Here is a 20,129-nt window from a genome sequence, read left to right as displayed (position 1 = left end):
CTTAGCATGCGCTCTGTGATTTTGCGTGGCCTACCACTTCGTGGCTGAGTTGCTGGTGTTCCCAATTGCTTCCACTTTGTTATAAGACCACAAACAGTTGACCGTGGAATATTTAGTAGTGAGGAAATTTCACGAATGGACTTATTGCACAGATGGCAACCTATCACGGTACCATGATTGAATTCATCATCTATCTATCTATCTATCTATCTATCTATCTATCTATCTATCTATCTATCTATCTATCTATCTATCTATCTATCTATCTATCTATCTATCTATCTATCTATCTATCTATCTATCTATCTATCTATCTATCTATCTATCTATCTATATCATGCTTAGTAATTTAGTGTAGATTCCATTGTTTGTTTGATTTATTTGAAATGAAAGCATATAATTGAAGTACTGAGGCCATACATTCTGCAAGAGAATCAGTGATAAAATAAAGAGGAAGGAAAAATAAGGAAAAATAGTTTGATACAGAAATGTACAAAAATCAGTTTTCACAGAAGGAATCCAACCCGGACATGCAAAGACATGCAACATAACAAAGCAATAATTCTGTGCACATCACACTAAACGCATAAAAAAAGAGAAAAAAAATGGACAAAGGATTGTAAATTAATCAGATATGCTACATTTTTCTTAACACATTTAGCAAAATGTAACAATTACAGGAGTGCTTACGGAAATTAAAATATTACAGTACATGGCGATGGATGGGGACAAAAATCACATTATATCATAAACCCATATTGACACACTATATACAAAAAGGGTCAAATAAATATGCCAGGAAATAAATACTACCGTCACACTTGCTTTAAAGATAACAACGCTACATTGATGAGAGTGTAACTCACACCTTTCCAACCCACTCACCTCTGAGATCACATTCACACCTACATCTCTCATGCATTTCACACACTCACACATAAAGAATAGAAGAAATCCCACTCTGAAGAAAGGAAAGATCAGACAGAAACAACATTGTCTTCATACAGCACAGTGGTAGATATATATTTATGGCCAATTTGACAGTTCCCTGCCAGTCTATGCATATGAAATCTCCAGCTATTATGATTAAAAGTATTTAGATAAAGAAGTGCAGTCAAACGGGAAGTTAAATATATTCATCTATGTGTTTTACTTGAGGTTTCTAGAGAGTTTAAAAGAGGCTACACAGCAGCTGAATGACACATGACCACAAAACATGTCTTGCAATGCATTTTCCAACATGCGATCACTGAATTTTTCATGCAAATAATGGAGAGGCCCTCTTTTCTGGTTAGCTGACCAGGAGGGTCGTTACATTAAAAAGCAGGAAAGCTTTGATTATTGAAGAACTTGAAGAGTCAGAATTGGATTCCAGTCATTTTAGCCAAGAATCACTTAACAATAATGAGCCTTTTTCTCCAATAGGGGGCGGCAAAGCCTCAACCTACTGTAAAATCAGATCAGAAAAGGTTTGCATTGCACAATATCAACTCAACTTGTACTTTTTAAATGCATGGATGATGTAACCCACCGCAAGTGGAGTATATCTGCAAGCTGATGCGATTCAAGTAAGATGTTTCAGAATTTGGGAAGAAAAAGCAAATTTATACTTAGACTGAATATCTGTGTTCTGTCGTTTGCTACAGAGGCCAATTGTTTGCTAATATCTTAACTTTCAAGCATTGCTGAGACATTAGTTTTCATTTACAAGTGTCTGTGAATGTGAGAAGGCACATTTTTTTTTAAAGAGCCCACATCGCTTCAGGGGGAATTACGAAATCTAAATATAATCTACAACTGGTTAGTATTTTAGAAAGCTACTATACATTCCCATTACTTAGAAGAATGATGTATCTTTTAAAATGATCATGTGGCATTTTGGTTCAATGCAGCCAGCTGTTGGCAGATGGGAAAGCACATGGAGTGTAAAGTTGAGGCAAAGCGCACAGCAAACCCACAGTCTAGTTCATGCACAAAGTCACTACCATTACCAATGAGGGGATGTGCCAGGGGCCAAAGGCCCAGGGGGCCACGATACACTACATACAAACTGGCTAATAGCTCTACTTCTGTACATGCTACATATCTTCACCCGCTCTCTTAAAATCTGCTAGACCCTGAAACTCACTAATGACCCCTGACCTCTGACAGTGGCCAGTTTTCATCCTTCTGTCCTTTATCTCCATGATAAAAGTCACCCTTCAGGTGACATTGTGGTGGTGAGCACTGTTTAATACCCTCTTCCAAACCTGGACCCTCTACCCTTTCACACTTTCAAACGGACATGTTCCCTCCATCCTTCGCGTCCTTCTTTCCCAAACACTAGGCATGCTTCATGCCTTCAAAACATCCCAAGAGTGAGAAGCACATCTAGATGGAAGCTGCCAGGTACTGAGGTTGTAGTTCATGCAGGAAGCCTGGGTTCAATCTTGAGAGATAAGTCATACAGTGTGTCCTCATCCATAATCAAGGTCTTATCCAGAAGATACTGTGTGACCTGGACATGAAAACAGTATGAAACATGAAAACGGTTAGAGTACGGATTGCAAATAAGAGTAGAATTAGATTACATAAAACACTAGAAAGAACATAATGTGATGGTTCGTCTGGAGTGCAATATGCTCATAATTATTTCATATCATATTTTAAAGCACACAATCTCATAAGCACAAAAAGCAAAATAAAAATAAGTTCAGCAACTTTTCAAACCCCTGGCAAAACTTCAAAAGTTTGGGGTTGGTAAGTCAAACCTATTAGAAGAAAATAAACATAATCCTAGGTATTTATTTGAAATGGTGGCTAAACTAACGAAAAAAAAAACTTCAAGCACCGAAGTTTCCAAGCAGCACAGCAGTAATGACTTTATGAACTTCTTCACTTATAAGATTGATAATATCAGGGAGAAAATTATAACTATGCAACCGTCTACTACAGTATCGCATCAGGCAGTGCATTGTAGTCTCCCTGAGGGAAAATTTGATTCATTCGTTGCTATAGGAGAGGAAGAATTTACTAAACTAAATCTACAACATGTATGTTAGACCCTATACCGACTAAGCTACTGAAAGAAATACTTCCAGAGGTCATAGATCCTCTTCTTAATATCATTAATTCGTCTTTGTCTCTAGGATACTTTAAGCTGGCTATGATTAAACCGCTTGTTAAAAAAACGCAAATTGATCCTACAGAATTAGTCAATTACAGACCGATCTCGAATCTACCTTATCTGTCAAAGATATTAGAAAAAGCAGTGTCTTCACAACTGTGTTCCTTTCTTGAAAGAAATGATATCTGCGAGGATTTCCAGTCTAGAGACCTGCGCGGGACACAATGTTCAGTCCCGCAGTCCCGCTCCCGCCCGCTCCCGCAAAGATTTGTCATTTTTAGTCCCGCTCCCGCCCGCATCTGTGATATTATGTCCCGCTCCCGCCCGCAAATGCCCGCAAGACGGCAGGCAGCAGGATGGATGTTCACATTCTGTCTCACGAAAGGTCTTGGAAAAAAAATGCGTGCGCACATAATTCCTTACAGTAACTAACGCCAACAAAGATAAACATTAATCGGCCCAAATTTCAATAGGCTTAATTATCATGTAACATAAAAACAGCCTTAGGCATGGCCTACACACATAGGAACATTTGTTAAACGGATCATTTTTATCCTAGACTACAGGCCATTTAAACATTTAAAATGTGATCACCAAAACACGAAACAGTCCCATATTAGGCCTACGAACAGCATAATATTCACTAGTAGGCTAACAGTAACCAAAAAAAAAAAAAAAAAAAAAATTATTCGATTAGGTAGGCTAATATTATTATCTATCTAATATATATAATTATATATTAGATTATGTTAGAATGTTATTGCTGTCTATTTTGAGCTTTCGAGTTCGAACACGGAGCAGCGGGAAGGAATTGTCTCTAAACAAGTGTGCGTGAGATTAGGCCCCGCCCGTACTCCAAAGGACAACATCCACAAGTTTAGGCTGCTTAAAACGTTTTTATTGCTGCCAAACAGAATCTCCCTCAAAACTACAAATTATGTACGCTACTTTAATCATTTATATATTTTACTTTACACTCATATTTAATTTGCGGGAGTGCAGCGTATCATCCCTCCCGCCCGCACCCGCAAGTGCACCTCCATCATCCCGCCCGCGCCCGCAATGACCTTTCAAAATTTGTCCCGCGCCGCACTGTTTTGCGTCGCAACCCACGGGTCCCGCGAGTGCAGACCTCTATTCCAGTCCGGATTTAGACCGTATCATAGTACTGAGACTGCTCTCAATAGAGTCACAAATGATTTGCTCTTATCATCCGATCGTGGTTGTGTCTCTCTATTAGTGTTACTCGATCTAAGTGCTGCATTTGACACTATCGACCACAACATTCTTTTAAATAGACTCGAAAATTATGTTGGCATTAGTGGAATTGCACTAGCATGGTTTAAATCATACTTATCTGACCGTTATCAGTTTGTAGCAGTAAATGAACAGATGTCTCATCGATCACAAGTTCAGTATGGCGTACCACAAGGCTCAGTACCAGGACCGCTGCTGTTCACTCTGTACATGCTACCATTAGGAGATATCATTAGGAAGCATGGCATTAGCTTTCACTGTTATGCCGATGATACTCAGCTCTATATTTCTTCAAAATCTAACGAAACTTACCAATTCACAAAATTAATGGAATGCATAGCTGATATAAAAAATTGGATGACTCGTAATTTCCTACTACTAAATTCTGAAAAAACAGAGATTCTAATTATTGGACAAAAAACGTCCTCACGTAATAACCTTAGAATACTGTCTAACTAACACTTGATGGCTGCTCTGTTAAGTCTTCGTCGTCGGTTATGAACCTGGGTGTGCTCTTTGATACCAATCTTTCATTTGAAAGTCACGTGTCTACTATCTGTAAAACTGCATTTTTCCATCTTAAAAATATATCTAAATTACGCCATATGCTCTCAGTGACAAATGCGGAACAATTGGTTCATGCGTTCATATCAAGGCTAGATTATTGTAATGCTCTACTGGGTGGTTGCCCTGCATGCTTAATAAACAAACTACAGCTAGTTCAAAACGCAGCAGCTCGAGTTCTTACCAGAACCAAAAATTCTTACTTGAGCGAGCTCTTAACGCATTATAGTCCTTCACGTCTATTGCGATCTCAAAATTCCGGCCAGTTACTAATACCTAGAATATCAAAATCGACTGCTGACGGTAGATCCTTCTCCTATTTAGCACCAAAACTTTGGAACAGTCTTCCTACCATTGTCCGGGAAGCAGACACACTCTGTCAGTTCAAAGCTAGACTAAAGACACATCTCTTTGACCTAGCATTCACATAATACATTATAGACTTCTATAATTCAGTGTTAGGCTGCATAGATTAGGTCAGCTGGAACCGGGAACACTTCCCATAAATCCTGATGTACTCGTTACATCATAAGAAGAGTGGCATCTACGCTAATTTTAGTGTCTTTGTTTATCCCGAGGTTTTCCTGCAGCCTGCCGGATCTAGGCCGTATCCAGATCTGATGAAGGACCTGCGCCTGGACCCGATCCAACGCAGTGCTGAAGTGCCAACTAGTCTCTCCCTATGGAGGATCCCTTTACCACTCTACAGATAAAGCGTCGTCGGGAAACTCAATTCGCGTATCTACCCCGAATTGCTAAAATAAAATAAAATTCTGTATCAAAATTTATAAGGAAAGACCACTACTTTGTTTAGGCTTGGTTTGTAGGGAATTCCAAACCTGCGCACATATATTCAAACGCACATAACTATAGAACCAATTCTTAATGCGCATGTGACCGCCATCAGCGTTTCTCACAGGTTCGCGTTTAAAGTCTGTGTAGAGAGAATGGTGTCGTCTTAGCGGCCCCTAATTTAATAACAAATGATTGTTGCGACAGAAGCGATTTAATCATAACTAACCTTAGCTGGAAAATAACTTTACTAAAGAACCGCTATAAAGCCAAAACAATCTCTGTTACCATAAATTATACGTTTATCTCTGTTAAGCTGCTTTGAAACAATCTACATTGTTAAAAGCGCTATATAAATGAAGCTGACTTGACTTAACTTAAGATTTTTTGTTGTTTTTGAAAGAAGTCGCTTATTTTCACCAAGACTGCATTTATTTGATCAAAAATACAGTAAAACAGCAATAACTGTTTTTTATTTTGCTTATTTAATATATTTTAAAATGTAATTTATTCCTGTGATTCAAAGCCAAATTTTCAGCATCATTACTCCAATCATCAGTGCCACATTATCCACATGAAGTCATTTGCTGATTTGGTAAGTAAAAAACATTTCTTATTATTATCAATTTTGAAAACAATTTTGCTGCTTACTATTTTTGCGGAAACTGAGATAAATATTTTTTCAGATTTCTTTGATGGTTAGAAATTTCAAATGGACAACATTTATTTAAAAACATTTTTTTTGAAACATCATAAATGTCTGTTACTATTCCTGAATAAAAGTACTAATTTCTTTTTTTTATCTTACCCAAACATTTGAACGGTAATGTATATACTTATTTAAATAAATAAGTAAATACCATCATATGTAATTTAAATTATTAATAATAAAAAGCTGAGGTTTAAATACAACTGCAAAATATGTAATCAACTATAAGCATTGATTGCTATAAATTGCATCTGCAAATAATAGTCACTGAATGTCTAAGAATGGTATAAGCAGTACAGACAACACACTGTCTGCATGCCTGAGATCAGTCAAAGTATCTATAGTCAGAAGTGTAAAGTCCAGGGGTCAGAAAGTAAAAGTCCTGCCATATGCTTTTTCCACCCATGAACTCAGCCAGCTGATTTCACTAATTAGTTCTATCTCCTGGCTGAAAAACTAAATCCAGGTGATTGGAACAAAATACTGAGGAGGACTTTTACTTTCTGAACCTGGACTTTACACCTCTGTCTATAGTAATGTCACTGAAGCAATAGGAATAGATAGAGGTGTCAGGAGCCAAGACTTGATCTGAATATAAATTATTTGTCTAACCTTTGGTTGGTGCTCAATTCTGTAGGGAGTTTGCTGAAACTGTCGGATCTCTCGTATGATATGAGATATCTGCAGGCAGAGTGTCATGATTTATCAGTCTATCCACAGTATCTCAAAGGATAATTGACACAAACATTCATTAATCCCAAAGAAAATTGCAGGTATGCAGGACACAATATCATTTCTTACCATTCTCATCTTTGAGAAGTTAACCAGACCTTCCTCTGTGAAGTTTGGGGTTCCCTCTTCGATAAATGCGAGGTCTGTCAAGTACATACCCAGATATGGAACACAAGGTGGATTACAGCTGCAGAAAGACAGAAATGAGGTCACACACAAGTCATAAGTTATCAAACGATAATAACGTAGGGTTCTCAAAATGTCGTAGCGAGAGCTCACTTTTTTAGCGTTTCCCTCAGGTTTTTAAACCTTCCCTCAGATGACACAGTCTTTTGAAGTTTGTCCATTAGTGCTTTAGTCTGTTTGAAAAGACAATAGTGGTGAAAATGTACCACACTGGTATAATCTACTACACAAAATGTTACAGTGTGTACATCTCTCACCTGTTTGCACACTTTAGCCCATGTCTTCTTAAGCCTGTAGATGGCACTCCGATTCAGGGCAGATGTGATCTCCAAGACACCGTTATAATTGTTGAGACAACGGCAAATGTCAGCCACTGCTACCCATTTTTCAATGGAGCTGGCTCTAGAGCCAACATCTGTGTGGGTCATGATCTGGGAGGCCACGAGATTACTCATCTACACACAGAGAGAGACACAGAGGATGACTGGGGCAAGTTGTCACACTTTTTTACTCCAGTGAATATTTAATAGTGTACGATTATTTTTGAAAATCAATGTCTGTATAGACATATACTTTACCTTAAAGTATTGGTTATAAAAAACATTTGCACCATTATTGGAAAGAATGTACATTTCAATGAACATTGAACAGAACATTCTGTGACAACATGGCCCAATACTGTATATTTGCCATGTTACACAGCCTATTTGTACCAAAACAATTTAACGGTAAGACAATTATGAGACATTAAATAATTTATGAATCTGCAAAAATGTAGACGTTAACATAAAAGTACCATTGTTGTGGCCTAAGGCGTCATATATTGACGCTTTTGACATTTCGTCTACATCGAACGCACATGGCACCCTTTAGCGTCTATATGAGACGCATTTGGAAATGGGCCAGAGGGCGCCTCCTAGCGGTCTAACCCTAACCCTACACCAGACCTAAACCTACCCATAACCGAACAAAGCTCTGTGCGTGTCATATTGACGCTAAATGTGGTGCCATGTGCGTTCGATGTAGACGAAATGTGAAAAGCGTCAGTATATGACGCCCAAGGATGAGAATGTGTTGCGCAAACTAATACAGCAATCAGAAAACTGTATACATGCATACCATTTAAAACTTGTGTGAAACATGCCTCAATAAAAATGCAACATGACTTGTATATTTATGAAAAAACATTTTTGTGAAATCACCTGTTCTTTTAATTTATTTAATAAATATCAGCTCAAATCATGATGAATTGATGAACCAATGAACCAATTGATTGGCAGCACTTTAACTTAAAACCTTTATGTATAATGCATAACAAAGGTATTCTACATATTAATATAATGCATTAAATAATTGTAACCAAAGTTACAATGCATTATAATATTTGCAGATATTATGTTACATCTGAAATGGGTTGTGTTTTACGGCATTACACTTTCTAAAGGTGTAACATTGAATAGATAAGAAGTATAATGCATTATAAATGTGGATACAGTTATTCATGAGAACATACAAAGGTGCTTTACAAAGCATAATCAATGCATTAAAAATACTTTTATCATGCATTTTATATATTTTAAGTAAAGTGCTAACAAATATTCTAATGTGGGAGATTTGAACTAGGTGTTTAAAAGTAAAATACAAGACCATTATTAAAGAAAACTAATTATACTCGAAGAGTTCAGATGCAAAAGCCTCTAAGTGCCATCTGAAATTTTCTTCTAGAATGATCATTTTTATCAAGCTTGTATATTTAAGTTCAGTAATTTCACATAAATGACAATTAATAGGTCATTTTCATTGCCATTTAAGTGAAATTGCTGAACTTAAATATACAAGCTTGATAAAAATTGTCATTCTAGAAGAAAATTTCAGATGGCACTTAGAGGCTTTTGCATCTGAACTCTTCACTTTTGACTCTATCTGAGACACAGTACACTACATGTGACAACTTGACCTGGTATCTCCTATAACTAGCTAAGATGGCCTATAGATATTTCCATATATGTACTCACATCATTGAAGTGCTGACTTGTCTTCATGATGTATGGAGTTCTCTCATTCTTGTCTGTCTTCATCCATCCTTGGCCCAGGAACTCCCTACAGCAAGAGCACAGTCAGTGTATTCTGATAGATGTAAGTCTGCAGAGGCTTCTTCTATACCGTGAACACAGGAGCTTTTTTTGAGGCCCATAATGAAAATGTTCAGTAAAGCTGACAGATTTGTTCATGCATTTTTCTCTGGTGTCTTTGGAGGCTTGAGGTCTGCATCTCTGTGTACGGTGTTGAAGCTCTACTCACTCGTAGGGAATGCTCCTGAAGACGATGTGATCGAGAAGAGTGATTTGTTCAGCGATCTCCATTGCTGACAGAGATTCGAAACACTCAGCCTTTGGGCATTCAGCCTGGATGAGATGAACAGACACATAACAAGTTATTCACTTTGAAAAATGGCACTGTAAATGTTTAATAACTCTTTCAGGTATTATCAATACTGCATATCTAGTATATGAAAAAAAAAATCATTATTTAGTCTCCCTCAAGTCTTTCTTTCTTCAGTTGGACACAAAAAAATCCATGCCATGCTGCTTATTTCAACACAATGAAAGTCAATATCATGCTTCAAAAGGAAAATAAAAAGCCATATGATAGATATATGTGTGAGGAACAGACTGGATATATTAAGGGAAAATCTTGCTTATGTGGTCATCATTCACTTTCAAGAGCAGCATGAACATTCTTCAGAACACCACCTTTAGTGTTACATAAAGGAAAGTCATATAGGTTTCAAAGATTTTGGGGTGAACTGTCCCTTTAACAATGTTAACATTCGATTTTGGGGACATCTGTTTTTATAATATAATATGACACTCTTTAATGGCAAAGTGCAAAATACCATGCTGATGCTGATTTGATGGCTAGAAATTACACATTTATGAACTTATGAAAATATATAATCAAACTGCCAATTAGCGATGAGTGACAGTTGGTTATGTTTTCTTTGGCACAGACACTTTTCAATTAACACAGCAGGTGAGGATTTCAGAAGCAAGATAAGGGTGTATATGTCCAGACAACGTGTTATTAAACATGTCCTCGCACACACACACACACACACACACACACACACACACACACACACACACACACACACACACACACACACACACACACACACACACACACACACACACACACACACACACACACACACACACACACACACACACGCTGTGTTTGTAATTAGTGAGCCCAGTATGGTGCTGTCGGTAGCACATTATATCATACAGTCGTGTTTGTGTGTGTGTGTGTGTGTGTGTGTGTGTGTGTGTGTGTGTGTGTGTGTGTGTGTGTGTGTGTATGAATACATTTATCTGCCTTCAGTCTATTAACAATGGTGCATAAGAAACATTAAAATCAACTAATGTAGCTCACTCAATTCTTTTTACAACACAGAGTGTGGCATAAAATGTTTGTTAAATGTGCAATATAAGCAGAGGAATAAGTGGAACTGCCTGCGTAATAAAGTACATCCGTACACAGTGCAGATGTCTCTAACACAATATTAATAAACATCAGTCTTATCGCATAAAGTAATAGCTATTTTTCCTATACTGCCAATGACATGCTTATCCAACATGAGAAACCCCTCCAAAACCATGCCTCGAAAATTGAAACTCAGCCGATATCACTAGCAGGGCTTTGAAATGTAACCGCATGATCATTTACAACAATACATGGAGATTTCAGAAAGGAAATGAGTGTGTGTTTGTGTGAGAGTTTGCATGTGGCGGACAGCAACAGTCTCGCTGTTTGAAGTTGTAATTAGAGTCCTGCTGCTCAGAGATCTGCAGTTTGAACATGTAATTCAGTCCCTCATGATGATGATGCCAAACTCTGAGATCTAAACCTTCACTGGCTGCTCGACACACATGATGTGGACCAGAAATATTACTTTATGTAATAAGATATCTAGGGACATGTGAGACAACTGGGGGTGAACGTCTGTCTGTCTGTCTGTCTGTCTGTCTATCTAATCTATCTATCTATCGTCCAAATACCCATCCATTCATCCATATTTATTCTCAGCTGTGATATAATCTAAAGTCTTTTGGCTATTTAGAAGCTAATTTGACTTGATAAGCCCCACATTCACATGTAAAAAGGTCTATACACAAGTAAAAAGACTACATATTCTCACCATCTGAAGAATGTCTTCAATCTTCAATTGTGCATCGTCCTGGTCATCTTGAGAAAGGGCACTGAGGAAAAAAAGCCAATTTCGTCTAATCAGCTATCATGTTTCCATTGAAAACAAAATCTACATTTATATTAAAGACACTCCTGTCCGGAGTGACTTTCCAAAAGTGCTTTGGTTTTCATGTGTGATAGGAAGTGCTTATGTAACCTGCCTTAGTATGTTTGCTGTGGCTTTCCTCTCCTGGGGAAGCAGGTCGGGGTCTCTCAACACCTCCTCCAGCAGGCAGATCACACCCATCTTCAGCTCTCCATTCATTTCAAAGTCCTGAAACCCACCACACACATAATATCACGTTCCACAAACATGTGAGACCAATGCATAATATATGAAGCTAAGCAAAGTCTAATGGGTTGACATCCCCAGTCGGATGACTGAAACCAACTACTGGGTGAATCTAAACTCATTTCCCTGAAATGTCAAGGTCTTTTTTTTCACACTAATGCAGATGAGTCCAATGCAGATTCTGTGTGTACACTGCAAAATATTATTAATCAATATTTTTCTTGTTTTCCAGTAGAAACATCTAACCTTTGCGAGCAAAACTGCATGCAATATTTAAGACTTGTTTTCAAAGAACAAATCTTGAGTTAAGATTTTTAATAACATTATTTAAAATCTAGTGAGGTGTATGCTTAATTTACCTATGGGAAAACATAATAATGTTTAGATATTGTTTTTTACTGGAAAACAAGCACAAAATGCAAAATTAGGCTGTTGTATGCAGTGTGTGATTCATGAAAGTGTTTAAAATGGCACACTTTCTATTAGAGCTTACTAGAAGCTGTACACTACAGTATCTCAGCTCTACAGTTTCCCTGAGCACTAATCGACAGCTAACCCAGTCTTTCTTCTGTCTCTCTGTGCCTGCAAGCAATGCAGGTGGGTGGAAATAGTCTCTTGTGTCACAGTTAAAGCATTCTTCACTTCTTGCTTCATAAAGCCCCGCATCTATTAAACAGTCAATGTTCTTTGCAGTTTTCCCCATTCACTTCAGGTTTATTGCTGAAATAGTTTGGCCATAGGGACCAAAGCTGATCTGTCCTTGTTCATACCATCTGTGTTTAGTGCACTTTCGTCTGCCAGTTTTTGAGCTTACTAATAATCCCGATCCTGACACGAAAAATGTAAATACTCCTCTGCAAAGGAACAGTTATCCGAAATAGCATAAGTGACATGATTTAAACAAACCAATTAATTAGTACATAATATTCTGTCCAGCCTTTCAAATGCAAATGCATAAACCACTTGAGTGTTTGTGTTCTGTTGTTCTCAGAGTATGAGTACTCTCATGTTCGATATGCTAGTTAGCATAATGGGCAACTTTGCTTTTTCCTATTATGCAGCACATTTTCATGCCCCAGTTATACAGTATATGTTTTAACATACTGGATAAAATATTAAAATGATCCTTTTTACTCTCCTAAGATATATTTGCCAGATATACTTCTTCCTGCTAACAGAAATATTAAGACAAGGAAGCAGAACTGGATGAATTTAGCTATTTCTGATAATTCTGTGAGTTTTACTGCTAGTGGATTATTGACTGGCAAACCAGTTACCGTGTTACAAAAAACAGCTTAACCACTTTAAGCTGGTACGACCTGGCTTTTCCAGTATAGACCCTTCAAAAGTATATTTGCTAAATTAATCTGAATTCAAAAAGTAGTAGTAATTGGCACAACTGGTCAGTTCGTTTTTGTTTTAAAGATGGTAGAAGGAGAAAGACAGAAGAAGATAAAAACATCTGGTAGAGGATGAGAGTGGCAGAACAAGTACCGGAGTCATTAATGGTACAGTTGAATCCTCGGTCGGTCCTCTTATTCACTTGTGGGGTTTTTCAAAGAGATTCAGCAGCCTGTGCAAAGCGCTCTAAGATCCAACTGTGATTTACGTTAAATCATTCTGCATACCACTGTGAACGGCACATGGCTGCTTCTTTCAGTTTTGTTCCTATAGAGTAACAAAACTGTATCCAATATACCATGGTTTATTGTTATTGTTCACTAAACCTAAAGTTAACTATTTTTGTTAACTGAAATAAAGATGAAATAAATATAAATGAAAGCTAAAAAGAAATATTACTAAATTATACTAAAATGTGAACTAAAATGAAAAAGTGAAAAAAGAGACTCTCTCTCTCTCTCTCTCTCTCTCTATATATATATATACACACACACACACACACAGTCTCTTTTTTCACTTTATTTTCATTTTAGCTCACATTTTAGTATATATATATATATATACTGTATATATATATATATATATATATATATATATTATTTTTTTGTGTGTGTGTGTGTGTGTGTGTGTGTGTGTGTGTGTGTGTGTGTGTGTGTGTGTGTGTGTGTGTGTGTGTGTGTGTGTGTGTGTGTGTGTCTCTTATGCTCACCAAGGCTGCATTTATTTAAACAAAAATACTGTAAAAGCAGTAATATTGTCAAATATTATCACAAATTACAAGAAATGTTTTCTATTTGTATATATTTAAAAATAATAATTTATTCCTGTGAAGACAAAGCTGAATTTTCTGCTGATTTGGTGCTCAAGAAATATTAATTATTATCAATGTTGAAAACAATTGTGCTGCTTAATGTTTTTGTGGAAATGGTGATACTTTTTTTCAGGAATCATTGATGAATAGAAAACTCAAAGAACAACATTTATTACATTTATTTATTAAATATATTTAAAAACTAAATTCTAATAAATGTCTTCACTGTCACTTTTGAACAATTTAATGCATCCTTTATGAATAAAATAATTCATTTACACCACAGATCTTTCAATGGTATCACTGTTTCCAAAAAATGTTAAGCAACAAAAACAGCTTTCAACATTGATAATAATAATAAGAAATGTTTTACAATATTAATGTTTTTACTGTATTTTTGAATAAATTAAATTATTCAGCTTATACAGCCTTGGTGAGCAAAAGAGACTTCTTTCAAACACATACACATACATACAGTATATATAAAATAACAATTTACCACGGTAATACTTTGAAGTAAATTTGAGTTACTCCTAACTATCCGCTGAATTTTTCACCTCTCTCTCTTTAGACATCCAGCATTTGTAAGCATTTTTCCTCTCACGTTTCTCTCACTTGCATCTTTCACCTGTGCAACCATAAAGGTCACTCCTAACAAGCTCTCTCTTTGTGACTTTGTCTGACTGTTCTTAGTATAAACTGACAAAGGGTTCAAACAGATCAATGCAATTAGCCCCCTCTTTGCCTTCACTCAAACTAAGCGAGGTAAAAGCTGAAAAATACCTTTATTTCACAAGGCCATTATGAGAAACTGTTTCCACTGCAGCACGTAATTATGTTTGCTGTGTGTGAGGTGCTTTTGTTCTGAAGTTGTCAATATTAATGTTATAATATCCTATGCTTTGACTCATAAAAAAGTTGGCTGGGACTGAAATTATCTTTTATCTCTGAGTTAATGGGCATATTATAACACAGATCAATATGACGAATACCTGGCTTTAATAGCAAACCAAGCACTGCTGAAAAAACTGAATCAATAAAGATACAAAAATACAACTGTATTACATCCATTAACCCGTAGTACTTTTTTTCACATTGCACCGAGGGAAGTGAGGCCATACAGAACAGAGCATGGTAGATTTGAGTTCATTTTATATCAAAATACTTTTTACTATTCCAACTGGATGTGCAGATCCAAAGTCATTCGTATTTCCCTGAAAAGTGTAACATTGTGGCTTTTAGGTTTTTCAAAACATTGCTCTGTGTATCTGTGCATGGCAAGCTTCCTGACAAAGCAACATTAAGGGCAAGCGCAAGGAAAAGCGCAAAAAAGCGCAAGGTCTACATCTTTGTTCAACTGGATCGCCAAGTATTTAGAATATTATTTCATGTGTTAGACATTGAGAAAGACGCGAGATGGTTAAAGACGTCTCTAAGTTTGGGGCGGGACTATCTGTCAGTCCAACCAATGGTATAAAAAAAGTTTAAGTAAAAAAAAAAATATATATTCTTCAAATCCATTTGGTTGGATGCAACTGGCACAGAAATTGCACACTTCGCCTGTAACAGTCTCTCTTTGAAGAAATGCGTTTTGATCCAGTAGTTGCTGTGTTAATTAAGGTTTGGTACTGTTTATGTAAGGTAATTGCTTTCCCTTGTGAAAATAACATGGAAATTGTGAAGAGGTGTTACGCTTCCTCTGCCCTGTAAAATATGAGGCCTGGGGGTTAACCATGTGTTCACAGCCAGAGCCTGGACACAAATTTAAAAGTACCTGTGATAAAATATCAGTCAAAAAGCAGGGAGGGAGAAAAAGACACAAATGTACGCAATGACACGCAATGATGCAGGTGACTGAAACATTCTGTAAGCTGTTTCTGAAGGACAGACCTGTGAGTGTTTGGAGACCCAATGGCGCAGGACGTTCAGAACTCTGTTGGTAGCCGCACGACGTATAATGAACTCCTTGTCACAAGTCCGCTCAGAATTATTAAAAACTGTAAAGGAATATACACACTGTAAGGGCAATACAAACCTGTAATATCCAGGCTCTTGATGTATATGGATTACATACTGTATGATCAAGAGCATATTTGAAAAAAAAAAAGGTGAAACAATGAAGGTGTTTTAATACATTATATACAGTACATACACAGTAATTTGCCTTGCTATCAAATTTACTCCTTTCTAAAAAGTGCAATGTACAGTACTGCATAAAAAAAAATCTAAATTCCCAAATGCCATTACTGCCACTAAACAATGCCACTAGTTGCAGTGCTGGAATGCTGGAAACCACAAAGTGGCATAAAAGAACACAGTATTAAAGGGTTAGTTCAACCAAAAAAGAAAGATTCTGTCATTAATTACTCACTTGAGGACTTGAGGAAGCTCAAACATGTTGTGTAACACACGAGAACGAACCTCATTGGTTCTTGCGAAACTCAAACCTGCTGCGTAACACATGAGAATGAACCTCATTGGTTCCTGAGGAAGCTCAATTTTGGACCAAACCGCTAATTTCATATGGATCAGTTTTACGATCTTTTTATACATTTTTGAAGCGTCAAAGTGGTAGTTGCATAACTGCCAAAGGAGAGACAGAAAGCTCTCAGATTTCATCAAAAGATCTTCATTTGTGTTCCGAAGATGAACTAAAGACTTGCGGGTTTGGAACGACATGAGGGTGAGTAATTAACGAAATTTAATACAATTTTTTCTGATGTTATATACTACGATGAGAGAATGTTAGTTTATGCAAGTAAGATGATTAGGGTTTTTTAAAGTTTATTGATGTAGAATTATGTGTCTGAATTTTTTATTTGTTTGTTTTTTCGTTTGTAGTTATTCTTAATTCAACACGTAGCTCTTTAGTCTGCTATTCCCGTTCTGATGTTGATCATTGTTTTGTCATTGAGGGCTGATAATGGAGAGGCTGATACCTGCAGAAACTTCAACAGCTGTGTAAAGTGAATTTCAATACACTGTAAAAAATTTGCTGTAGTTTTGCAGCTGTTTGCCAGTAACTTACTGTAGATTTAAATTTATGTTATTTACTGGCAACAGTTTGTTCAAAGTTAAATGAACATTAAACATTAACAAGTCTTTGTCTTTAAAGAATAAAATTATAAAATAATCTAATGCAAAGCATTCTGGGAACCAGAAATCTTCATCAACCTTTTTCTGTTTTTTTTCCTTCAGATTTTGGTTCCCAGAATGCTTTGCATGATGATGTTATTTTAGTTTAATTCTGTAAAGATAAAGACTTGTTAATGTTTAATGTTCATTTAATTTTGAACAAATTGTTGCCAGTAAATAACATCAATTTAAATCTACAGTAAGTTACTGGCAAGTAGCTGCCAGTAATACTGTAATTTCTACAGATTTTTCTAACAGTGTAGCACATGAAGCTTTGTACATCTCTTGGGTTCTGTGAGTGGTGCAGTGTACCTGGAGGGCTGCTGTGTCCAGCTGCTGCTGTGGCAATAGCAAATGCAGAGGCTGGAGAAACGGAGCAGCGCGAGTTCTCAGCTGACTGGACTAGAACAAAAAAATATGGAGAGATTAAGATTTAATGATTGGTGACAACTTTTAGAGAAAATGTTTTATCTTCCCCAAAGTGTGATGGCACCTTTTTAAAGATCAAGTCACCCAAAAATTCTTTCAAAACTAAAGTAACTTTCCTGTAGCTCAAACAGTAGAGCGTTGGCGCTTGCGACGCCCAGGTCATGGGTTTGATTCCCAGGGAAAGCAAGAACTGATAAGAATGTAATTGTGTCCCTTGAAATGCAATGTAAGTCGCTTTGGATGAAAGTGTCTGCCAAATGCATAAATGGAAATGTAAAGTCGTTCCAAACCAACAAACACAAATAATCTGTACAAAGGTTTTGTGTGATTAATAGACCAATGGGTTAGACCTCAATAACCATCATTCTCCGGTGTCTCTAACTAAATGAACGCCATGATGTCAAACCTGCACATAGTAGTTATATCTAGTGGGGCATTTTAGTGAATAATGACTTCATTATCAGTACATTCATCACACAAAGCTATAGGATGGCTTGAGGAAACTTGGAATATAGTGCACACATTGTATGGATTACTCTTATAATTATTTTTGTCCTTTCGTGTCCAACAACGTGGTCACGGATCAAAATATAAGTGTGAATCAAAAAAATAACAAGCATGTAAAAAAACTTTAAACACATTAAAAATGATATTGCACAAAAGTTAAACTTATGTTAATGTTTTCTTAAAAATAAAGTTTTCCTTGGTTTTATTACTCTGCACTTTGTGCTCTCTTACATTTTCTGCTCATATTTTACTCTTTTGTACGCTTGTGCTGTTTTTCTCTTCGCTCTTCTTTCCACGTTCTGCGCTTGCTTTTCCAAATGTTGCAGTTCAATGTAAATAGCATACGGGTTTGGAATGATATTATGTTGAGCAGATAATGACAGAATGTTTATTTTTGAGTAAACTGACCCTTGAATTTTTCAGGGGACGTGTAGTACAGTATGTACATAAAGCTATAATTATCACATATCCAGTCTTTCTGCTAATCCAGTGATGATACTTCAAAATAAATGATGTTTTTTGCCCTTTAGTAACCATATTCAATCAGCAACTGCAGTGAACATAATGGAAATAGCTTTTCATGGAAACTAAGAGAGCAGACATAGCTATAAACCATATATTGTATATAAATATGACATAATCTTGATTTGAATGCTTATGTTGAGCAAAATGAAGATGCAAAAGATACCCAAATACAAACAGTCTGGATGGAACAACATCTGTGCCACTCAGAACCAAATAAGTGCAGGTGGAATGTGTTACATACAATTTACTCCTCTCCCAACTCTCCCCATATATGGCTTTATTTAAGGTCATGCAAGCACAATATTTGACTGTTTAGTAACATAACTGGATTTATTGAGGAATGCACTGAGCAAGCTTCTCTTAAGGAACCATCAGGAATGCTGGTTGCACTCTCCTCTAAAATGCAAAGTGAACAATTTATAAAAGAAACATAAAAAACTGATCTATGACCAGCATAAAGGTGACTGCATGCCATGCATGTATATGCCACTCACTACATGCAAAAGGATCAATGGGACAAGAGCTATATTGGGATGAAATTGTTACATTCACAGATTATCTATTTTTCCTTCAGAAAGTCATAACTCACTACTGTGTTTGACTCTGCAGTTGGTCTCAAAAGAGAGCCAAACGGCAACAGACATGCGCACGCTTACCTCCTGGCTGTCTGTAGCGGAGGTGGCGTGGAGTGGAGGGTGAGCGGCAAGGAGAGATTTCTCCTGGTTCACTGCCCTGGGGCGACTCTGGAATAAATTTGTCCAAAGAAACTGACTCCAGCACAGCTGAGGGGAAAGTCAGACTCTTTATTAAAATGGATGATACAACCCCTCATTCTTCAAAAATGAATGGTTTTAGGGCAACAGCTCTACAAGCAAACAGAGCAGGGGGCAGGGAACAGCAAAAAAAAACTAGGGCAAGTGTGTCCCTAAAAAAAAAAAAAAGTCTTAAAAAGTCATTTCAACTTAAAGGTTGTATCAGTGATTTCAGGCCCCCCCCCCAAAAATGATCACATTCATCTAATCTTTCCTAACGATCCGCTAGCTGCCCGCCCCATAAGCATGCCGTCAAAAAAACGCGTCTCTATAGGCAGCCTAGGCTCTGAGATCTGCACACAAAAACAATTGGTTTCACCAACCACTCAAAACCAAAACAAATAGTGTTCCAACCAATCACCGACAGGGATATGGTGTTGTGAGGTTTTGAGCCAGCTTCTTCTTCAGCTCCGGCTTCGCGTGCAGCCGTACATGAGCACAAAACCTCACAACACCCTCCCCCTGTCGGTGATTGGTTGGATTAGATGAATGTGATAATTTTTTTTTTGGGACTGAAATCACTGATACAACCTTTAAATTGCATTAAACTGACTTTAAAAAAACGAGTTGAATCTTGTATAACTTATAAAAAAAAAGTTGAAAATTGCTTAACTTATTTT

At 36.9% G+C, this 20,129-nt stretch overlaps 1 protein-coding gene across 3 annotated transcripts in view; it reads right to left on the bottom strand.

Annotated features, from left to right (window-relative positions):
• Positions 1 to 356: 356 nt before the first annotated feature.
• rasgrf2b (Ras protein-specific guanine nucleotide-releasing factor 2b) overlaps positions 357 to 20,129 on the bottom strand; it is a 73,600-nt gene continuing 53,827 nt past the window's right edge. For 2 of the 3 annotated variants that reach the window (XM_081366866.1, XM_081366864.1), the window contains 12 exons: positions 19,354 to 19,479; positions 17,549 to 17,638; positions 15,992 to 16,098; positions 11,759 to 11,871; positions 11,548 to 11,608; positions 9,648 to 9,751; positions 9,362 to 9,446; positions 7,604 to 7,801; positions 7,440 to 7,519; positions 7,230 to 7,347; positions 7,041 to 7,109; positions 357 to 2,497 (listed from right to left, as the gene is read on the bottom strand). In XM_081366866.1, coding sequence (XP_081222992.1) covers positions 2,405 to 2,497; positions 7,041 to 7,109; positions 7,230 to 7,347; positions 7,440 to 7,519; positions 7,604 to 7,801; positions 9,362 to 9,446; positions 9,648 to 9,751; positions 11,548 to 11,608; positions 11,759 to 11,871; positions 15,992 to 16,098; positions 17,549 to 17,638; positions 19,354 to 19,479 — 1,244 coding nt within the window. In that variant the 3' untranslated portion in view covers positions 357 to 2,404. The remainder of the gene's footprint in view (positions 2,498 to 7,040; positions 7,110 to 7,229; positions 7,348 to 7,439; positions 7,520 to 7,603; positions 7,802 to 9,361; positions 9,447 to 9,647; positions 9,752 to 11,547; positions 11,609 to 11,758; positions 11,872 to 15,991; positions 16,099 to 17,548; positions 17,639 to 19,353; positions 19,480 to 20,129) is intronic. The other variant, XM_081366865.1, reaches the window with a different exon arrangement.

Source organism: Scardinius erythrophthalmus (assembly GCF_964197995.2).
Source record: "Scardinius erythrophthalmus genome assembly, chromosome: 5".
Classification (NCBI taxonomy): domain Eukaryota; kingdom Metazoa; phylum Chordata; class Actinopteri; order Cypriniformes; family Leuciscidae; genus Scardinius; species Scardinius erythrophthalmus.
This window is presented reverse-complemented; position numbering and strand designations above follow the sequence as displayed.